Below are 21,797 nucleotides of genomic sequence, written 5' to 3' on the forward strand. Positions count from 1 at the left end.
TTCTCAGTCAATGGGGACTGACATTTTTGTGGAATGTTTTTCAAGCAAACACTGCAATTATGGCATGTGACAGCTAAGTACATTCCTCAATTAAGTTCAATTAAGTAGAGGCTGGGCACTTCCTCACAGGGAGGAATGGAAAGATGGTAGTTTTACTTTTTCACAGCTCCTAACATCCTGGTAAGAGCAATGCTCACAAACGGCATGAGGGTTAGGTGCACACCTGCTCTGAACAAAATGAAACAGCTTGATATGATCTACATTATCGAGTCCCTTTAGAATCCTGAAAACAGCAACCTCCCAACCTTCTCTTTTCCAGTTAAGAACATGGCCAATTTACGTAATTATTCCTCATAATAAAATCCTTCCATTCCCTCAGTCATTCTGTTTGCCCTATTCTGTATCCTTTTATATTTCATAAAACAATTTTATTAGTTACTGGTTATGTGTGATTTATGTATAAATGCTTATTTTAAAAAGTGCATTCAGTCTTAAACAAATGACATTTTCCCTGTTAAGCTCTTTAGAAATGTATAAATTCCCATAAGCTATAGTTTACATTAACGAGTCAGTGTCATAGCAACTATCTTCTACCTGTTATGGATTATGCAGCACTAAATTAACAGTGTTACGGCAGATAAACAATCTAATGAGAAGGCTCAGGATATGTTTTGTAACTCACCCATGCAGTCATTATTGTGAGTTATCTCAAATCCTGGGAAGCAGAGACAATTGTAAGATCCCACAGTGTTCTTGCAGGTTCCATTTCCACAAGGCTGCCGTTCACATTCATCAACATCTGTAAATATGAAATTATTCTGTTAACTTTAGTCCGAGGAATGAATGGGAATCGATAAACATATAGCATAACCATGAGTGGTGTTTTAAAAGTGAAAGGACATATATAGTTGACCTTGGACATACAGTATCCATTCCTTTGCAGAAATGCTCACAAGATATCAGTGGGTGATCAATTCTAACAATCGGCTACAAAGGAAAAATAATTTTGGCAATTGTTTGTCTTATAATTACATATCACCTTCTATGACCTTTAGGGGCTGAAATTGAGCCCCGCCCCAAACGGGGTGCACTTACAGTTTTTACAAGTTTTTCTCCACCCCAATCCATGGGGTGGAGATACCGGCGAAATTCAGTACTTCATTTTTTTTTCGGTCGGGGCGGTGTTCTGGGCAGCTGCAGGACAGAAGTGCCCTTGCAGCGGTTTGGATGCCCTGACCAGTCATCAGTGCCGTACTGACATCCCTCCCCTTCAGTTAAAGGGGAGGAACGCTGCCAACTCTGCAAAGTTTTTACTTAGGTCCACTGGGCCACCAGGGAGAGTCGGGCCAGCAGCCTGGCACCCAAAAGGGGGTGCCATGCTGCCTGTTGGCGGCCTGGCCGAACCCTTGGGCATAATTGTCGACCCGACCTGGCAGTTGGGTAATTCTGCGCAGGAGTTTCCGCCGGTCGGTAAGTGGTCGGCGCGTGCCCGACACGGTGGGAAAACAGGCAGTGCGGAAACCTGTTCTTGCTGCTTCCAACCCGGGGGCAATTTCGGACGGTTTGGCCCATCCGTCTGTCCCCAGTCGGTAAGGCCTCTCTGCTCCATTCTCTTATGGAGCTTATAGAGGGGGGCAATTTCGGCCCCTTAATGTTTATGGACTACTTTATTCTGTGCACTGTCAGATTCTTCTTTATTTATTGAATCTGCAATCAATTATATGCTGTTACCACTGGTGGCTTTGGTTGGTATCTACATAGGCTCCCACTTATATTTTTCAATCCCAGGAATATTCAAAGAGAGAAAACTACACACCAGTAACCCTAACATTGCCACCAATGTTTAACACTAGCAGCTGAAAGCCTCACTTACCCATGCACATGGTCTGATCAGGAGTTGGCTTGAAGCCATTGTGGCAGGTGCACCGATACCCTCCTTTCAGGTCAATACAATCACCATGGCTGCAGACATTTGGAATTTCCAGACACTCATTGCGATCTAAAGTAATCATACGGAACACTTATTGATGGCAGAAAACTGAACATGTTGAAATGTTATGAAGTTACAAACATAAGAGTTGAATTCACACAGGGGTTCTCCTGATCGTCTGCCATTACACCGTATATACCATTTCTCTGGGGTTTCTACAGATCTTCCGTTAAAGTTACAGCGGATGATCGAGAGAGACCCTGCAGAAATTCAACCCAACTTTTTTGTTTGTTAATTGCCTTTCCATTTTGGTCATAATAAGCAAGAGGACTTTCACTCAATCCACACTGGGATATAAATGAAACAAATACAATATTGCTTGGGACACAAAAGGGTTGAAATCAGGTTGTGCATGTGCACAAGAAAGTTCTCTCTCCACTATTTTTTTTAAGTCATTGACCCATTTATTTTAAACTGGTGAACACCTTATTCTAATAGATGTTGTAGGAATTTCAAATGAACTTTTTAACTAATTCATATGCTAATATCTCACAGCACAATTTCGCTCTGAAAGACTAAAATAAACTGGCAAATCATTATTTCCTTTAAGTCAGTGAACTCTAATTTTTTCCAAAGTATATTCCTTCCTCTACTATCTCACTGACTGGTCTATGAATTATAGATTTCTGAATTAAGAATATGATAAATCACAGAATAAGAAAATGTAATTTGCTCCTTCTGCAAACTATGTATAATCTCGCCGATTATAGACTTTACCCCATCTTACTCGTCCCACTAGCTGAGGGCTGTAATAATCAGACAGCCTGGGAGCCCAAATATGGGCCCCGATATTTACGGGAAGGTAATTTTTGCGGGGACGAAACCCGAAACTCCCGAATATAATGGCAGAACTTCATCATCATTTTTATACTCTGTTTCCCACCTGGCAGTGAGGGGGACTGGGAGAGATTAGAGGTTGGTGGAGGGGTTTGACTGGCATTTAGGATGGGATGGAGGGGTTAGGGAAAAGGCTGGTGGAGGGGTGGTGGAGGAGTCGGACTGGCAATCAGGAGGGTGAGAGGTCGTGGGTTTGGGGTGGGGCACAGGATTTGCTACAAGGACCATGGGGAAGCATTCCTGCTCCTTCTGGCCCACAAGCAGTGTTATAAAAGGCACTTACATACTGGATCCGGCTGCTCCCATCTCCCTTTAGCTGCTGGGTTTCTCAAACCCTGCGAAAACTATGCAGGAGGCATTAATTTCAAATTGGTACGAAAAATGTAAATACTACAATTTCAGACTTGCCTTTCCAGAGAGGGTTACCTGGATATCCCCGATATCCTCCTTGGTTAAAATTTAAACAGACGTGTGTGTGGCGGGTTGGGATCGACTTTCACAAATTTGACAATTTAAACCTCACCTCCCGACCTTCTCTCGTTAGTCATGGGGGGATGGGGCGGGGGGTGGGGGGAAGAGTTAAAATTCCCCCGGTATCTAATTTTTCTGTCATACACACCTGGGATTCTGAGTAACAATCAGACTTTGCAGTCTCTTTCACTTATGGTCAGTGTCGTGTCGGCTTTTTATGGTTCATTTTGAGGCTTTTAGATGGTAAATAAAGTACTTTCCATTTCCTGTGGCCTCTCTACTCCCGTGGTCTCAAACACTGACAAAGACATCTTCGGCCACTTCCTTTTATCTCTCACCACCCACATCTTCCAACCCGGCTTCCTTCTGCGCCACCCCTGGAAACAAACTCATCCCAAGACATGAGCAACTGCACTTTCAAACTCCAAAATCACTAGCCTTTGGCCCTTTATTCACCACAATACTTCTGCAATCATCAATGTGCTTAACCTCATCCTCACTTTTACCCTTGATGTCCTTGTCCCCTGTAAAAATAGACAATGTCAAATCCTGGCCGCTCCTCCTGGTATGGCCCTCATCTTCACTCCCTCAAGTCCAAGGGGTGCAGAGTTGAGTTTACCTGGTACTCAACTGGTTTAAACCTACTGGATTTGGCTGGACAGCATCAAGTTCTATCGGGTCGCACTCTCCTCTGCCAAAACCGCCCACTATTCCAGGATCATCCTGGTGAGCAAAGATAACCTCCGGCTTCTTTTCTACACTACCAACCGTCTCCTTAAACCACTCTTCCCTGCCCCCTCAACCTTCTTCTCCAACAAGAAGTCTGGCAAGCTCATGGACTTCATTGTCACCAAGATTGGGACCATCTATTCAACTACCTCTGTTGATTCACCCCGTCCTCTTGCCTACAAAGGCCAAACCTCTCCCCAGGCTCTCCCCTGCCCTAGCTCAACTTTCTCTCTAGTTTCTCTGCCAGCTCCCTTTATGCCATTTTTGAGCTCATCTCTTCTAAGAGACCCACTTCCTGCTTCCTTGACCCCATTCCTGCTAAAAATCTTGGCCTCCATACCAGCTGATACTGTAACTTGTTCACCCTCCTCAGGTACTGTACCTCTCCCTTTTAAAAACTGCCATCAACTAAAAAAAACCTCTGTCCTCGCATACTACCGCCCCATCTCGAATATCCCTTTCCTTTCCAAACAACAAACAATATCCTCTGTGAACCTGAACATGGTATATTTTCCTCTGTCATCCTCCTCAACCTCCCTACAGCCTTTAACACAGTTGACCACGCAATCCTCCTACCAATGTCGCTCCTCTGTTGTCCAAATCAGTGGAATGGCCCTTGCTAAGTTCTACACTTAATTATCCACTCATAGCCAGAGTATCTCTAGCAATGGCATCTCTTCCTGCCCCTGCACTGTACCTCTAGTGTACCCCAAGGATCTATCCATGGCTCCCTCCTCTTTCTCATCAACATACTGTCCCTTGGATACATTTTCTGCAGACATGGTGTCAGCTTCCACATGTACACTGATGACACATAGCTCTACCTCTCCAGCACCTCTCTTCCAAAGCCTCTATGTTGTCAGACTGCTTATGAGAGATAAGTTGGATGTTGCAATTTCATCCAGTTAAACTTTGACAAGACTGAAGCCGTTGCCTTTGGCCCTCACCAGAATCTCGATACTCTTGCCACCAATTTCATCCTCCTCCCAGCAACTGTCTCAGGTTGAACCATACTGTTTGTAACCTCAGTGTTCTGCTCAACCCTGGGCTGAGCTTCTGACCTCATAACCTTTCCATCCCAGAGATCGCCTACGTCCACCTTCATAACTTCACCTGCCTCTGCCCCTACCTCAACCCACTGAAACCCTCACCCACAACTTCATTACTTCCAGACAGGACTATCCCAATGCTCTCTTGGCCAACCTCCCATCCTCCATAAATTTCAGCTTACCCAGAACGCTGCAGCCCATATTGTATCCTGCAACTTGCTGACCCACTACCACAATCTTTGCTCATCCAGCCTCTCAATGTCTCCAATTTAAAATTCCTATTCTCATGTTTAAATTCCTTCATGACCTCACCCTCCCTATCTCTGTAACCTCCATCCCACCTAATTTTCTGTTCTTATGAATCTGAAATCTTGCGCATCCCATCCCTCTTCCCACCACTGGTGGGCATGTCTTCAGCTGCCTCAGCTCCAGTTCTGGAATTCCCTCCCTAACGTCTCCTTAGAACCCAAATCAGTGACCTTCCTAACATCTGCTTCTTTGGCTTGGCATCTTTTTTTGGATTACGTCTCTATGACGCACATTGGGATGTTTTTCTATGGTAAAAGTGCTATATAAATGCAAGTAGTAGTTGTTGTAATAGGCAATCTACATGTCTCCCAGTTTGCCTGCTGATGTGCTATTATAGTTTAAGGGCTGATACAGAGTTCTGCCATGAATCTTGTCTTTCAGTAGAAGCTGCTGTTTTACTGAAATGAACTCTTACCAATGCATGCTCCATTTGGTGCTAGTTTGTATCCAGCAGAACATTCACAACGGTAACTACCAGGAATGTTAATACAATCTGCATTTCGTTGGCAAAGGTTGTCACCATTACTGCATTCGTCAATGTCTAAAATAAAGAAAAAAAATCAATGCCACGCAAAGTAAGTGTAGATCAAAGTCTGAAGTATGAAGTAATGTCATTGAAAAGCTAAAACCACAAACAATAACTGGAATATTGTCAAAGTACAGCATAATGCATTTAACACTGCAGTTAATTAGAAACACATAGTTGTTGTTTATATTTATTGATCACTATAGTTCAATTTTAAACCATAAACATAAAAAATAGTGCTTTTCTAAATGGAGCAAATATTTAAGACGCGATCCTAGAAATTTCCAGCTGGCGCAAACATGCTGCAAGGAAACGATCTCTGCGCCTGAACAGGTAGGCCCAAGGTGCACCCAATATTGGGCCTTATTTAAATGAGTCTGACTAGCAATAAGGTGGCAGATGGAGTATAATGTGGGGAAATGTGAGGTTATTCACTTTGGTAGGAAGAATAGAAAAACAGAATATTTTTTAAATGGTGAGAAACTATTAAATGTTGATGTTCAGAGACATTTAAGTGTCCTCGTACAGGAAACACAGAAAGTTAGCATGCCGGTAAAGCAAGCAATTAGGAAAGCAAATGGTGTGTTGGCCTTTATTACAAGGGGGTTGGAATACAAGAGTAAGGAAGTCTTACTACAATTATACAGGGCTTTGGTGAAACCACATCTGGAGTACTGTGCACAGTTCTGGTCTCCTTATCTGTTTCAGGCTCGGAACCTGGATGCCTATATTTTTGCCTTTACCAATATGACCGTTCATTACAAGCCAGGAACGCGCCATCTGCCAGAAAACATGAGCGCTCATTACAAGCCAGAAACGCGTCATCCGCCAGAAAGCATGAGTGCTCATTACAAGCCTGAAACACACCGCCTGCCATATTGGAGGCTTAGGTGTCCATTTAGCAGCTGAAAAACCAGGGTGGTGCTATCGAATCATTAGGCCAGGAAGTTTAACAGCCTAAGTGCTGCACTGCTGTACTGAAATAAAGTGGTTCAGGGGTATTTATATCATTCAGCATTAGAGGTTAGAACAGCATCAACTTGCTGCACCAGTAAACTACAAAGTCAATTCTGGCACTTAGTGATTTGTATGAAACTTGTTAGACTTTCCCAATCTGTCTCTTAACTTGTGTTTGCCATGAGCTGAATAAAACTTGGAAATTAAAACGAGCTGGATGAAGGAAGTGTTGACTGTTCTTAATTTGGGTCAGACAGATTAAAACCATATTGTATTGGCCTGAATTTTGCAGTTGTAATGATGGTGAAACTGTCAGCGCTCACTGTCATTACTCTGTGAAACTGACAGCATATGTGCATTTAAATGTGGAAGTCCAGAAGTTGCTGTCAGTGATACCCTGCTCCTCCACAGGGTACACTGTTACAGTCCTCACAGATGGAAATCTTAGAAATCACCTGAATTGACATAAACTTCCACTTCTTTTGCTCTAATCTTGCTGTAAACCCCCCCCCCCCAGAAAGTTAAGCCTTGTTGAATGAGGTGTAACTGGGTTGTTAACGGCGTACTAAGTCATAATTACTGCTGAACAACCTCTCTGGCCCTGAAAAATGAATTTTATATTTGTGGAATGTTACATTTCTTCATTATGATAAAAAATCCAGATTTTTAAAATAATAAAAATTAATTAATTAAAAAAAGTTTTAGAAACATAGAAACATAGAAAATAGGTGCAGGAGTAGGCCATTCGGCCCTTCTAGCCTGCACCGCCATTCAATGAGTTCATGGCTGAACATTCAACTTCAGTACCCCATTCCTGCTTTCTCGCCATACCCCTTGATCCCCCTAGCAGTAAGGACCTCATCTAACTCCTTTTTGAATATATTTAGTGAATTGGCCTCAACAACTTTCTGTGGTAGAGAATTCCACAGGTTCACCACTCTCTGGGTGAAGAAGTTCCTCCGCATCTCGGTCCTAAATGGCTTACCCCTTATCCTTAGACTGTGACCCCTGGTTCTGGACTTCCCCAACATTGGGAACATTCTTCCTGCATCTAACCTGTCTAACCCCGTCAGAATTTTATATGTTTCTATGAGGTCCCCTCTCATTCTTCTGAACTCCAGTGAATACAAGCCCAGTTGATCCAGTCTTTCTTGATAGGTCAGTCCCGCCATCCCGGGAATCAGTCTGGTGAACCTTCGCTGCACTCCCTCAATAGCAAGAATGTCCTTCCTCAGGTTAGGAGACCAAAACTGTACACAATACTCCAGGTGTGGCCTCACCAATGCCCTGTACAACTGTAGCAACACCTCCCTGCCCCTGTACTCAAATCCCCTTGCTATGAAGGCCAACATGCCATTTGCTTTTTTAACCGCCTGCTGCACCTGCATGCCAACCTTCAATGACTGATGTACCATGACACCCAGGTCTCTTTGCACCTCCCCTTTTCCTAATCTGTCACCATTCAGATAATAGTCTGTCTCTCTGTTTTTACCACCAAAGTGGATAACCTCACATTTATCCACATTATACTTCATCTGCCATGCATTTGCCCACTCACCTAACCTATCCAAGTCGCTCTGCAGCCTCACAGCATCCTCCTCGCAGCTCACACTGCCACCCAACTTAGTGTCATCCGCAAATTTGGAGATACTACATTTAATCCCCTCATCTAAATCATTAATGTACAGTGTAAACAGCTGGGGCCCCAGCACAGAACCTTGCGGTACCCCACTAGTCACTGCCTGCCATTCTGAAAAGTACCCATTTACTCCTACTCTTTGCTTCCTGTCTGACAACCAGTTCTCAATCCATGTCAGTACACTACCCCCAATCCCATGTGCTCTAACTTTGCACATCAATCTCTTGTGTGGGACCTTGTCGAACGCCTTCTGAAAGTCCAAATATACCACATCAACTGGTTCTCCCTTATCCACTCTACTGGAAACATCCTCAAAAAATTCCAGAAGATTTGTCAAGCATGATTTCCCTTTCACAAATCCATGCTGACTTGGACCTATCATGTCACCTCTTTCCAAATGCACTGCTATGACATCCTTAATAATTGATTCCATCATTTTACCCACTACCGATGTCAGGCTGACCGGTCTATAATTCCCTGTTTTCTCTCTCCCTCCTTTTTTAAAAAGTGGGGTTACATTGGCTACCCTCCACTCCATAGGAACTGATCCAGAGTCAATGGAATGTTGGAAAATGACTGTCAACGCATCCACTATTTCCAAGGCCACCTCCTTAAGTACTCTCGGATGCAGTCCATCAGGCCCTGGGGATTTATCGGCCTTCAATCCCATCAATTTCCCCAACACAATTTCCCGGCTAATAAGGATTTCCCTCAGTTCCTCCTCCTTACTAGACCCCCCGACCCCTTTTATAACCGGAAGGTTGTTCGTGTCCTCCTTCGTGAATACCGAACCAAAGTACTTGTTCAATTGGTCCACCATTTCTTTGTTCCCCGTTATGACTTCCCCTGATTCTGACTGCAGGGGACCTACATTTGTCTTTACTAACCTTTTTCTCTTTACATATCTATAGAAACTTTTGCAATCCGTCTTAATGTTCCCTGCAAGCTTCTTCTCATACTCCATTTTCCCTGCCCTAATCAAACCCTTTGTCCTCCTCTGCTGAGTTCTAAATTTCTCCCAGTCCCCAGGTTCGCTGCTATTTCTGGCCAATTTGTATGCCACTTCCTTGGCTTTAATACTATCCCTGATTTCCCTTGATAGCCACGGTTGAGCCACCTTCCCTTTTTTATTTCTATGCCAGACAGGAATGTACAATTGTTGTAGTTCATCCATGCGGTCTCTAAATGTCTGCCATTGCCCATCCACAGTCAACCCCTTAAGTATCATTCGCCAATCCATCTCAGCCAATTCACGCCTCATACCTTCAAAGTTAGCCTTCTTTAAGTTCTGGACCATGGTCTCTGAATTAACTGTTTCATTCTCCATCCTAATGCAGAATTCCACCATATTATGGTCACTCTTCCCCAAGGGGCCTCGCACAACGAGATTGCTAATTAATCCTTTCTCATTACATAACACCCAGTCTAAGATGGCCTCCCCCCTAGTTGGTTCCTCGACATATTGGTCTAAAAAACCATCCCTTATGCACTCCAGAAAATCCTCCTCCACCGTATTGCTTCCAGTTTGGTTAGCCCAATCTATGTGCATATTAAAGTCACCCATTATAACTGCTGCACCTTTATTGCACGCACCCCTAATTTCCTGTTTGATGCCCTCCCCAACATCACTACTACTGTTTGGAGGTCTGTACACAACTCCCACTAACGTTTTTTGCCCTTTGGTGTTCTGCAGCTCGACCCATATAGATTCCACATCATCCAAGCTAATGTCCTTCCTAACTATTGCCTTAATCTCCTCCTTAACCAGCAATGCTACCCCACCTCCTTTTCCTTTTATTCTATCCTTCCTGAATGTTGAATACCCCTGGATGTTGAGTTCCCAGCCCTGCTCATCCTGGAGCCACGTCTCCGTAATCCCAATCACATCATATTTGTTAACATCTATTTGCACAGTTAATTCATCCACCTTATTGCGGATACTCCTTGCATTAAGACACAAAGCCTTTAGGCTTGTTTTTTTAACACCCTCTGTCCTTTTAGAATTTTGCTGTACAATGGCCCTTTTTGTTCTTTGCCTTGGGTTTCTCTGCCCTCCACTTTTCCTCATCTCCTTTCTGTCTTTTGTTTTTGCCTCTTTTTTGTTTCCCTCTATCTCCCTGCATTGGTTCCCATCCCCCTGCCATATTAGTTTAACTCCTCCCCAACAGCACTAGCAAACACTCCCCCGATATTTCAGTTTCTACCATTATCCCATGTGTATATTGCAATCTTTATTTTTCTCTCTGTAAAATGATTATAAACTGAAGGATAATCAGTGCTTTTTACTTCCGGCTTGTGAGAATTCTTCAATGTGATTGGCTGCTTAGCCTGCTTGATGACATCACTGTTGCTGGAAGCCAGAGATCCCCGATAGATGGCGTCAGAATGAAACCAACATTGGGAGAGATGAAATCCACGCTACAGAGTTTACCAGATCATTGTGGGCAGCTTTCTTTGAGGTCACCGCTGACTGTAAAATCCAGGCCACTGTATTTTGGTGATACATAGTTTAATGAAGTTTCAGTCTGGAATGTGATTAACTTGTTTTAAAGAAAAATCTTTTCAGCAGGTTGATTGAAAAGTGGTCCAAACCAAACCCATGTGGAGTCACAAGTTAGCTGGTCATGTCATCAAAGGAGTGAATTACAGTGTAATTCATTCTCTAATTTATTTTTTTATTATTTAAATAAACAAATTCATTATAATCTAAAAAAAATAGCTAGCATACCTTAATTGCAATATCTTTAGGTCAGTGAGAAATATACAGTAATATTGGACACTAAAAAGTAAATAGCAAAAGGGCAACTTGGAAGAGTTTTGGCCACGGTGTAAGCAACATTTCCCTTCCACTGAAGCTTCAGAATGACTGTTTTACTCCATAATCAATAATCTGATAACAAAATTGCTTTCTTACAAATTGTATATTTCACAGCTGCATGTTCAAAGCATGTTGTTATGCTGCAAAACATGATTTAAAAAATTCTCACCTCGTTTTTTTAATCTGATTTCAAAATGGTTGCCTTGTGTTTCTAATATAAAATGTGGTTCTAAGAGTTGCATGCATTACTGAAATGACGTCAAAGACTGATTAAATATTTGGAACATATTTTACAGATTACATTTCTTCACTGTTGAACAAACTCTAAAAGCAGTTTGATAGTTTATATGATTTTCTTAAGAGTGTATACAGGAAACCATATTGAAAAATTATCAAAAAACTCACAGGAAAAATTGCTAAGTGCATCAGAAGAGATTTGATGATAATCTTAGTGCATTATAAGCCATTAAGTAATAAAAAATCTTACTTGTATATAGTTTTTTATAGTGGTTACACAAAATAAAATTTGAGAATACATATCACGCCAAGACAGAGCTTGCTGATGCACTACTGTCTGCAATATCAAAGTAAACTCAAACTATCACACATGTCTGAAAAACCTCTGAACTCAGATCTTATAATGAATGTGACAATACCTTCACAGATGAGAAGCAAGTCATTGTAACTAAATCCCATTGGGCACTCGCACCGGAAGCTACCAATTTGATTGATACATACACCATTTGCACAAATGCCAAGGATTTCTCTGCATTCGTCGATATCTAAGGGTAATTAAATTAGTGATTAGATACACATACTTCAGGCATTCATTGAGATTTACGTTAAAATGCAGTTTCATCTTGTAATATGTTTGATTGTCATGTTTGATTTCTTGAAAAACGTTAAATAATCTAAAAAGACCACCTGGGTGAAATTGGACCTTGTTTTTCATTTTCAAGTCCAATTTAAGGGGCCAACTTCCCATGCTCAAACAGCGCCGGAAACATGTCCCTCGAGATCAAGGAAGACTCGCTTCCACTCTAAAAGTGAGTTCTCAGGTGATTGTACAATACGGGAATTACAGTCTCTGTCACAGGTGGGACAGACAGTCATTGAAGGAAAGGGCGGGTGGGGAGTCTGGTTTGCCGCACGCTCCTTCCGCTGCCTACACTTGTTTTCTGCATGCTCTCGGTGACGAGACTTGAGGTGCTCAATGCCCTCCCGGATGCTCTTCCTCCACTTAGGGCAGTCTTTGGCCAGGGACTCGCAAGTGTCGGTGGGGTTGTTGCACTTTATCAGGGAGGCTTTGAGGGGGTCCTTGAAACGATTCCTCTGCCTACCTGGGGCTCGCTTGCCGTGTAGGCGTTCCGAGTAGAGCGCTTGCTTTGGGAGTCTTGTGTCAGGCATGTGGACAATGTGGCCCGCCCAACGGAGCTGGTCAAGTGTGGTCAGTGCTTCGATGTTGGCCTGATCGAGGACACTAACGTTGGTGCGTCTGTCCTCCCAGGGGATTTGCAGGATGTTGCGGAGACATCGTTGGTGGTATTTCTCCAGTGATTTGAGGTGTCTACTGTATATGATCCACATCTCTGAGCCATACAGGATCGCGGGTATCACAACAGCCCTATAGACCATAAGTTTGATGCCAGATTTGAGGGCCTGATCTTAGAACACTCTCTTCCTCAGGCGACCGAAGGCTGTGCTGGCGCACTAGAAGGAGTGTTCGACCTTGTTGATAATCGGCTCCCGAGGTATGGACAGTGGTCCACGTTGTCCAAGGCCACGCCGTGGATCTTGATGACTGGGGGGCCAATGCTGTGTGGTGGGGTCAGGTTGGTGGAGGACCTTTGTCTTACGGATTTTTAGTGCAAAGCCCATGCTTTCCTACGCCTCGGTGGCTTGGAATTCAGCCTCTGAATGTGCGCAGATGCAAGCATCGTCTGCGTGCTGTAGTTCGACGACAGAGGATGGGACGGTCTTGGATCTAGCATGGAGGTGACGAAGGTTGAACAGGTTCCCACTGGCACTATAGTTTAGTTCCACTCCTTGTTGAGTGTGAGGTGGAGCATTGCATTGAGGAAGATCGAGAAGAGGGTTGGCGCAATGGCGCAGCCCTGCTTGACCCCGGTCCGGGCGTGGATTGGGTCTGTGGTGGATCCACTGGTCAGGATCACGGCTTGCATGTCATTATGGAGCAGGAGGAGGATGGCGACAAACTTTTGGGGGCAGCCAAAACGGAGGAGGACGCTCCATAGTCCCTCACGGTTAATAGTGTCAAAGGCCTTTGTAAGGTCAAAGAAGGCCACGTACAAGGGTTGGTGCTGTTCCCTGCATTTTTCTTGCAGTTGTCGTGCCGTAAAGATCATGTCCGTTATACCCCATAGTGGACGGAATCCGCACTGTGACTCCGGGAGGAGCTCCTCAGTCACAGAGAGAAGGCGGTTGAGGAGGATTCTAGCGATGACTTTCCCAATGGCTGGCAACAGGGAGATTCCCCTGTAATTGCCGGACTTGTCCCTTTCTTTAAAGATGGTCACGATTACTGCATCTCTGAGGTCTCCCAACATGCTCTCCTCCTTCCAAATGAGAGAGATGAGGTCATGCATTTGTGCCAATAGTGGTTTGGCCACTGTCGAGGCACCTCTGGCACTGCCTAAAACCTCCCTTACTGTGGAGCTGGGAGGAGTAGGAGTGCTCAAGCAGGTCTATCTTGGTGGCCCCCTGACACTGATGAGCTGTCTCTGGAGCCACGAGTGTTGCCCGCAGCTCGCTCCAATCGAATTTCTAGGCCGATGTACCTAACAAAGGGCTCAATTTTCTCCACACATATTGCCAGAGTTACGCTGGGTTTTCTAGGCCAGAAATGCGCCATAAATATTTTTCCAAAGTTTCCCCGATCTATAAATCGAATTTGGAGCCGCGCAGCATGTACAGTCATCTCGGGGGTGGAGCCTGCTAACTGTGCCAAAAAACAAAGCCGCGCCTTCTGTGCATGCACGCAAAAAAAACTTGTGTTTTTGACGTTGCTCCAATGGACGCGCAGTATAGCTCGGATGCCTCTCCCTCCCCCTCCCCGGCACCAAGCCTTCTGATCGGCTATCTTTCCCTCCTTTCCTCTCTCCACCCCTCACGGCTTGTTTTGTAGCCAAACCCCGAATCCCTAGCCCGCCCCGAGCCCCTTGCTTGTGCCGGTCCAGCTCCACCTTTCCCCTCCCACCCAGCCCCGAGTGCCTTACTGGTCCTGGTCCCCCGCCCCTAGCCCAGGCCGAAGGGCTTGCCGATCTGCTCCCCCGCCCGACCCTGGCCCCGCGTGCCCTCCCGGTCCGCTCCTAGTCCAGGCCGAAAGACTTGCCGGTCTGATCCCCGCCCCTATCCCAGGCCGAATTGTCTCCTCCCTCCCAGTCCCCGCACCTAACTACACCCGAAAGGCTTCCCACCACCCCCTCACCCCCCACACCCTCTTCGACCCCCCACCTCTCTCTCACCTTTCCTGCTGCTGCTGTCCGGGCATCTGCTGCACTTACCTGTGCCAATTTCCTTACCTGCGCCCATTTCTTTAACTCTCCAGAAGGTTTTTCTGCAGCGGCCACATACGCTGGCCTCAGCAGAACTGGAGTAACTCTCAGTTGTCCAAACTTGCCTAAATGGCCAAAATTGGCACAGGTGGCAGGTTACGCCCCCTTTGGCTGAAAAAAAAACTTACCTATAAAAATCATAACTGAGTTACGCTGGTGCAAATTGATTAGGGAAACTATTGATTTTTAACTTCGGCCAAAAAAAGCAGCCTGCTCAAAAAAAACAGCGCAAATCACTGGGGAAAATTGAGCCCAAAGTTTGATGACTGGAGGATGAAGAGCAAAGAGAAATACACAAAACATGCTAGAGGGAGCTTTTCCGTTGAATCATTTCCTTAAAAAAGGTCTTATTCTCATTCTCTATTTGTTGGCTATATATTTTTAAAGAGGCACTGCTTTCATGAAGTAATGCCTGGCTAACGTATTTTTATTTGGGAAGGAAGCAGGGCAAGATAAGCCCATATACGGCAATAATGATTTCATATGTAAGTTGTGTCATGTTATATTCTAACATAACTTACTCACTGCATTGCTGATTTGTAAAGAAGCAAATAAAAAGCTTGCTAAACTTTTTAAAATTTCAGTGAGCTGATGCCCCTTTAATTGTAAAATAACCGAGAGTAACAAACTCCCAATTCTTCTGGGTCCCAGCAGTCATCTGTGTTGAGTAAAACAACAGTAGTGAGCCTGTTGTAATTTTCATTTCAGCACACACTGTCTGGAAAACTTGGCCAGGCTCCTGGCAGCAGAAGACATCTCTCAAGGCTGCCTGCCTACTTTCTCAAAAAATTACAGCCATTTTATTACAAACAAGTAAACTCAAGCGATTATGAAATAATGATGCCATTACTTTGAAAGTGAGAACATATGAGAAACAAAAATCCTACTTTCAAACATATATAGTATGTTTTGAGCAGTCCAGAGTATATATTTAAGAATGAAACAAAACTTATCTTTAAGTGAAATGAGTCAAATACCTAAACTTATTTACTTTCCATTCCTTTTTAAAGTCTGTATCATGTAAATCCTATCTGCAGTGGTTACTGACATTAGCGCCCTGATTTCTACCTACCAACTCGGTGACAGTCGGGAGGGCTTGTGTCGGATGTTTGTTTTACACCTCACCCGATTTTATGCTCCATTGCAATCAATAAAGGGTAAAGTCGGGCTGGGTGTAGAATGGGCATCCAAGACAAACCCACGCTGTTCCCACCCGACGGGTTTAGTCATTGTCGGGGCTTAGGTCTCACATGTGCTCTAAATTCCATTTGGTCCCCTGCCTCAAATAGAGACAACTAAATAATTGGCACACCTATATTACAAACCCAGAGAAGCCCAATTACTGCAGACTGATGCAGCTGCTGGGGATGGGGATTACATACTGCAAGGTTTTTAGACTTGCATTTAAAATAGATCCCCTCAAAATATTTTAAGAACAAGAGCAACCAAAATGAGATATCTTAGAAGAAACTTGCGGCTTGCGGCACATGCCACTAAAGGAATCTCTGTACCTACCAACAGGCTTTCCAGTTGCAAAGTCGATGGTAAAGCCAGGACCTTGATTTCCACACAGCAACTGGTATTCAGCTATAACACACAAATGCATCAGTAATTAGTTCGCTACTTATTGTTCTAATGACTTATTTCATTCAATTATAATGCATACATTTCTTAATTCCAACTTGTGACTAGAGTTCCATGGGGCAGAAATTCAGGCCCGCCCGAAACCTGGCGCATCTACCGGTTTTGAAGTGTTTTCACCACTGCGTCGGATGAAGTTGCCTCTTTCGCGAAATTCAGCTCTTTGTCGTTTTTTTTTAAGCGGACCGCAAGTCGGTCATAATGAGGGCGCAAGCAGATCGCCAACAAGAGGGGCGGAAGTGGAGGCAGGACGGAGTCACTGCGGCTGTCAATGAGTGGAGCGGTTGATGACATCATGACGCGTGTGCGTCTCCACATCTCTTCCCGTCACTTAAAAGGGAGAGGCACTGCGAGCTCTGCAAACATTTTAGTTAGGTCCACTGGGCCACCAGGGCAGCAGAAGTGAGAACTGCCGGAAAATCCACCAAGATGAATTTCACGAGCGGTGGTCATTTGACTGGAAATCTGCAGCCACTGACCTCCGCTGCTTGACTGCTGCTTTCGGGCGGTAAGTGGCCTTTTTGGGAGGCTGAATTTCGGCCCCCATGCCTTTTTAGACCAACTCCCAGAAATATGACTTTGTGCTTTCTGATTAAAACTTGTCAGTCCTGACTATCTGGAGTACCTGATAAATGTCTAGCAGTAGATTTGAGGCGAAAGATATGTGGGATGTAAGTATACAATAAATGAAATTGAAAATAGAATGTGGAAATTTGGACCTGGGAATAATGTGCCCCTTTCATTGCCCAGACACTGATGAAGCAATTAAAATAGCCAAAAGAGTGCTAGAATATATAGCCAGAACAGTCTGTAAGTTTGCTGAAGGGTTTACAATGCTCTGGTCTGAACAAATTATGTTTATATTACAATTTTAGTGCATAAACCCAGAGACATGGTTCAAGCTGACTCCAAAGGTCAGCAGTGTCAATCCTCCTTGACAAAGTAGTCTCACGTCAGTTTGATATTGCCAAGGGACTAACATTAGTATAGTGTTAAACTGATTTAAAAATTGCTTATGGGGTCCCTTGTTCCTCCTAAGCACATTTTTTTACATTTATCTGCAGTTGATTTAACTACATTAAGAATATGAATGCTCCTGTTCGTGGCTCATAGCATTTAAATAACTAGAACTCTCCTAGGCAGAGGAACATAAGAACATACTTTGGTTCTGTCTTCACGAAGAAAGACACAAATACTAGGGGACTGAGGGTCTAGTGAGAAGGAGGAACTGAAGGAAATCCTTATTAGTCAGGAATTTATGTTAGGGAAATTGATGGGATGGAAGGCCGATAAATCCCCAGAGCCTGATAGTCAACATCCCAGAGTACTTAAGTAAGTGGCCCTAGAAATAGTGGATGCATTGGTGATCATTTTCCAACAGTCGATCAACTCTGGATCAGTTCCTATGGACTGGAGGGTAGCTAATGTAACACTATTTTTTAAAAAAGGAAGGAGAGAGAAAATGGGTAATTATAGACCGGTTAGCCTGACATCAGTAATGGGGAAAATGTTGGAATCAGTTATTAAAGATGAAATCGCAGCACATTTGGAAAGCAGTGACAGGATCGGTCCAAGTCAGCATAGATTTATGAAAGGGAAATCATCACCCAGTCTAGGATGCGAGGAATATTCGGAATAAGGTGGATGAATTAACTGCGCAGATAGCAGTTAACGGAAACGATGTGATTGGCATCACGGAGACATGGCTCCAGGGTGACCAAGGCTGGGAACTCAACATCCAAGGGTATTCAGCATTTAGGAAGGATAGACAGAAAGGAAAAGGAGGCGGGGTGGCGTTGCTGGTTAAAGAAGAAATCAATGCAATTGTAAGGAAGGACATTGGCCTGGATGATGTGGAATCGGTATGGGTGGAGCTGTGGAATTCCAAAGGGCAGAAAATGCTGGTGGGAGTTGTGTATAGACCACAAAATAGTAGTAGTGAGGTTGGGGACAGCATCAAACAAGAAATAAGGGATGTGTGCAATAAAGGTACAGCAGTAATCATGGGCGACTTTAATCTACATATTGATTGGGCTAACCTAACTGGTAGTAATGCGGTGGAGGAGGATTTCCTGGAGTGTATTAGGGATGGTTTTCTCGACCAATATGTCGAGGAACTAACCAGGGAGCTGGCCATCCTAGACTGGGTGATGTGTAATGAGAAGGGACTAATTAGCAATCTTGTTGTGTGAGGCCCTTTGGTGAAAAGTGACCATAATATGTTAGAATTCTTTATTAAGATGGAGAGTGACAAAGTTAATTCGGAATCTAGGATCCTGAACTTAAGCAAAGGTAACTTCGACGGTATGAGGCGTGAATTGGCTAGAATAGACTGTCAAAGGATATTCAAAGGGTTGACGGTGGATAAGCAGTGGCAAACATTTAAAGATCACATGGATGAACTTCAGCAATTGTTCATCCCTGTCTGGAGTAAAAATAAAACTGGGAAGGTGGCTCAACCATGGCTAACAAAGGAAATTAAGGATAGTGTTAAAGCCAAGGAAGAGGCATATAAATTGGCTAGAAAAAGCAATATACCTGGGAGAAATTTAGAATTCAACAGAGGAGGACTAAGGGTTTAATTAGGAGAGGGAAAATAGAGTATGAGAGGAAGCTTGCAGGGAATATAAAAACTGACTGCAAAAGCTTCTATAAATATGTGAAGAGAAAAAGATCAGTAAAGACAAATGTAGGTCCCTTGCAGTCGGATTCAGGTGGATTTATAATGGGGAACAAAGAAATGGCAGACCAATTGAACCAATACTTCGGTTCTGTCTTCACGAAGGAAGATACAAATAACCTTCCGAAGGTACTGGGGGACAGTGGGTCTAGTGAGGAGGAGGAACTGAAGGATATCCTTATTAGATGGAAAATTGTGTTAGGGAAATTGATGGGATTGAAGGCCGATAAATCCCCGGGGCCTGATAGTCTGCATCCCAGAGTACTCAAGGAAGTGGCCCTAGAAATAGTGGATGCATTGGTGATCATTTTCCAACAGTCTATCGACTCTGGATCAGTTCCTATGGACTGGAGGGTAGCTAGTGTAACACCACTTTTTAAAAAAGGAGGGAGAAAGAAAACGGGTAATTATAGGCCGGTTGGCCTGACATCAGTAGTGGGGAAAATGTAGGAATCAATCATTAAGGACGAAATAGCAGTGCATTTGGAAAGCAGTGACAGGATCGGACCAAATCAGCATGGATTTATGAAAGGGAAATCATGCTTGACGAATCTTTTGGAATTTTTTGAGGATGTAACTAGCAGAGTGGACAAGGGAGAACCAGTAGATGTGATGTATTTGGACTTTCAAAAGGCTTTTGACAAGATCCCGCACAAGAGATTGGTGTGCAAAATCAAAGCACTTGGTATTGGGGGTAATATACTGACGTGGATAGGGAACTGGTTGGCATTCAGGAAGCAGAGAGTCGGGATAAATGGGTCCTTTTCAGAATGGCAGACAGTGACTAGTGCAGTGCTACAGGGCTCAGTGCTGGGACCCCAGCTCTTTACAATGTACATTAACAATTTAGATAAGCAATAGAGTGTAATATCTCCAAGTTTGCGGATGACACTAAACTGGGTGGCCGTGTGAGCTGTGAGGGGGACGCTAAGAGGCTGCAGGGTGACTTGGACAGGTTAGGTGAGTGGGCAAATGCATTTCAGATGCAATATAATGTGGATAAATGTGAGGTTATCTATTTTGGGGGCAAAAACACAAAGGCAGAATATTATCTGAATAGCGGCAGATTAGGAAAAGGGGAGGTGCAACGAGACCTGGGTGCAATGGTTCATCAGTCACTGAAAGTGGGCACGCAGGTACAGCAGGCGGTAAAGAAGGCTAATGGTATGTTTGCTTTCATAGCTAGGGGATTTGAATATAGAAGCAGGGAGGTCCTAATGCAGCTGTACAGGGCCGTAGTGAGGCCTCACCTGGAATATTGTGTTCAGTTTTGGTCTCCTAGTCTCAGGAAGGACGTTCTTGCTATTGAGGGAGTGCAGCGAAGGTTTACCAGACTGATTCCAGGGATGGCTGGGCTGTCATATGAGGAGAGACTGGATTAACTGGGCCTTTGTTCACTGGAGTTGAGAAGGATGAGAGGGGATCTCATAGAAAGGTATAAGATTCTGACGGGACTGGACAGGATAGATGCGGGAAGAATGTTCCTGATGTTGGGGAAGTCCAGAACCAGGGGACATAGTCTTAGGATAAGGGGTAGGCCATTTAGGACTGAGATGAGGAGAAACTTCTTCATTCAGAGAGTTGCTAACCTGTGGAATTCCCTGCCGCAGAGAGTTGTTGATGCCAGTTAACTGGATTTATTCAAAAGGGAGTTAGATATGGCCCTTATGGTTAAGGGGATCAAGGGGTATGGAGAGAAATCAGGAAAGGGGTACTGAAGGAATGATCAGCCATGATCTTATTGACTGGCGGTGCAGGCTCGAAAGGCTGAATGGCCTACTCCTGCACCTATTTTCTATGTTTCTATGTTTCTATGTACAAGCCTCTGAGAGAAGAAATTCCTCCTCATCCCAGTTATAAATGGATGGCCCCTTATTCTGAGACATTGGGTCCAATTTGGCCCTCCGCTTTTTTCGGTGCACCTCTGAGCCCCTGCCGGCATTTTAGATCAGAAGCAGCGCCAAAAAGAAACTTGCGATCATGGCCGATTCTCGGGCCATCTGTGGAGCTGGCGAGGCGCAGAACAAAGAGAGTGGGGCGGAGCTAGGTCCCGGCGCTGAAAACAGTGCCAGGACCTCTGCACATGCGCTCTCGAGTCTGCGCGCATGTGCAGTAGCTCCTGGCAGGCCGTTTCTGCAAACGCACGCTGCAGGCTGTGTGGGAGGGGCAGAAGCACACCATCCCTAGCCCTGGCTGAATGGGCTCCCTCATCGGTGGCCCGCTGCGTTTCCTAAGGGAGGACTTCTATTTTTTATTTGTTATTTACTGATTGATTTTGGTGCTTTAGGTGTAGAATTCGTTCTATTTTTTATTTGTTATTTATTGATTGCTTATTACTTTGGTCTTGGTGCTTTAGGTGCAGGGTTCCTTCTATTTTATTTGTTAAGTAATTGCTTATTACTTTTTGTGCTTTGTTTGGTGCTTGGTGGTGCTTTAAATGTAGTTACTTGCACCGATTCCTTAACTGTAAGTAAGATCTTTCTGTCCGGACAAAAGTGAACACATACGCTGCCCTAAGTTAGTTTAGTACAACTTTTTTCTGGCCAAATTGGCATAAATGATGTCAGTGGCTGAGA

At 44.2% G+C, this 21,797-nt stretch overlaps 1 protein-coding gene across 1 annotated transcript in view; it reads right to left on the reverse strand.

Annotated features, from left to right (window-relative positions):
• Positions 1-21,797, reverse strand: part of fbn2a (fibrillin 2a) — a 514,209-nt gene that overhangs the window by 77,066 nt on the left and 415,346 nt on the right. Inside the window, exons 42-46 of the mRNA XM_070881599.1 lie at positions 16,416-16,487; positions 11,982-12,107; positions 5,801-5,926; positions 1,874-1,999; positions 683-799 (exon numbers count right to left, since the gene is read on the reverse strand). Of these exons, the coding sequence (XP_070737700.1) occupies positions 683-799; positions 1,874-1,999; positions 5,801-5,926; positions 11,982-12,107; positions 16,416-16,487 (567 nt within the window). The remainder of the gene's footprint in view (positions 1-682; positions 800-1,873; positions 2,000-5,800; positions 5,927-11,981; positions 12,108-16,415; positions 16,488-21,797) is intronic.

This window comes from Pristiophorus japonicus, chromosome 1, assembly GCF_044704955.1.
Source record: "Pristiophorus japonicus isolate sPriJap1 chromosome 1, sPriJap1.hap1, whole genome shotgun sequence".
Taxonomy (NCBI): Eukaryota; Metazoa; Chordata; class Chondrichthyes; family Pristiophoridae; genus Pristiophorus; species Pristiophorus japonicus.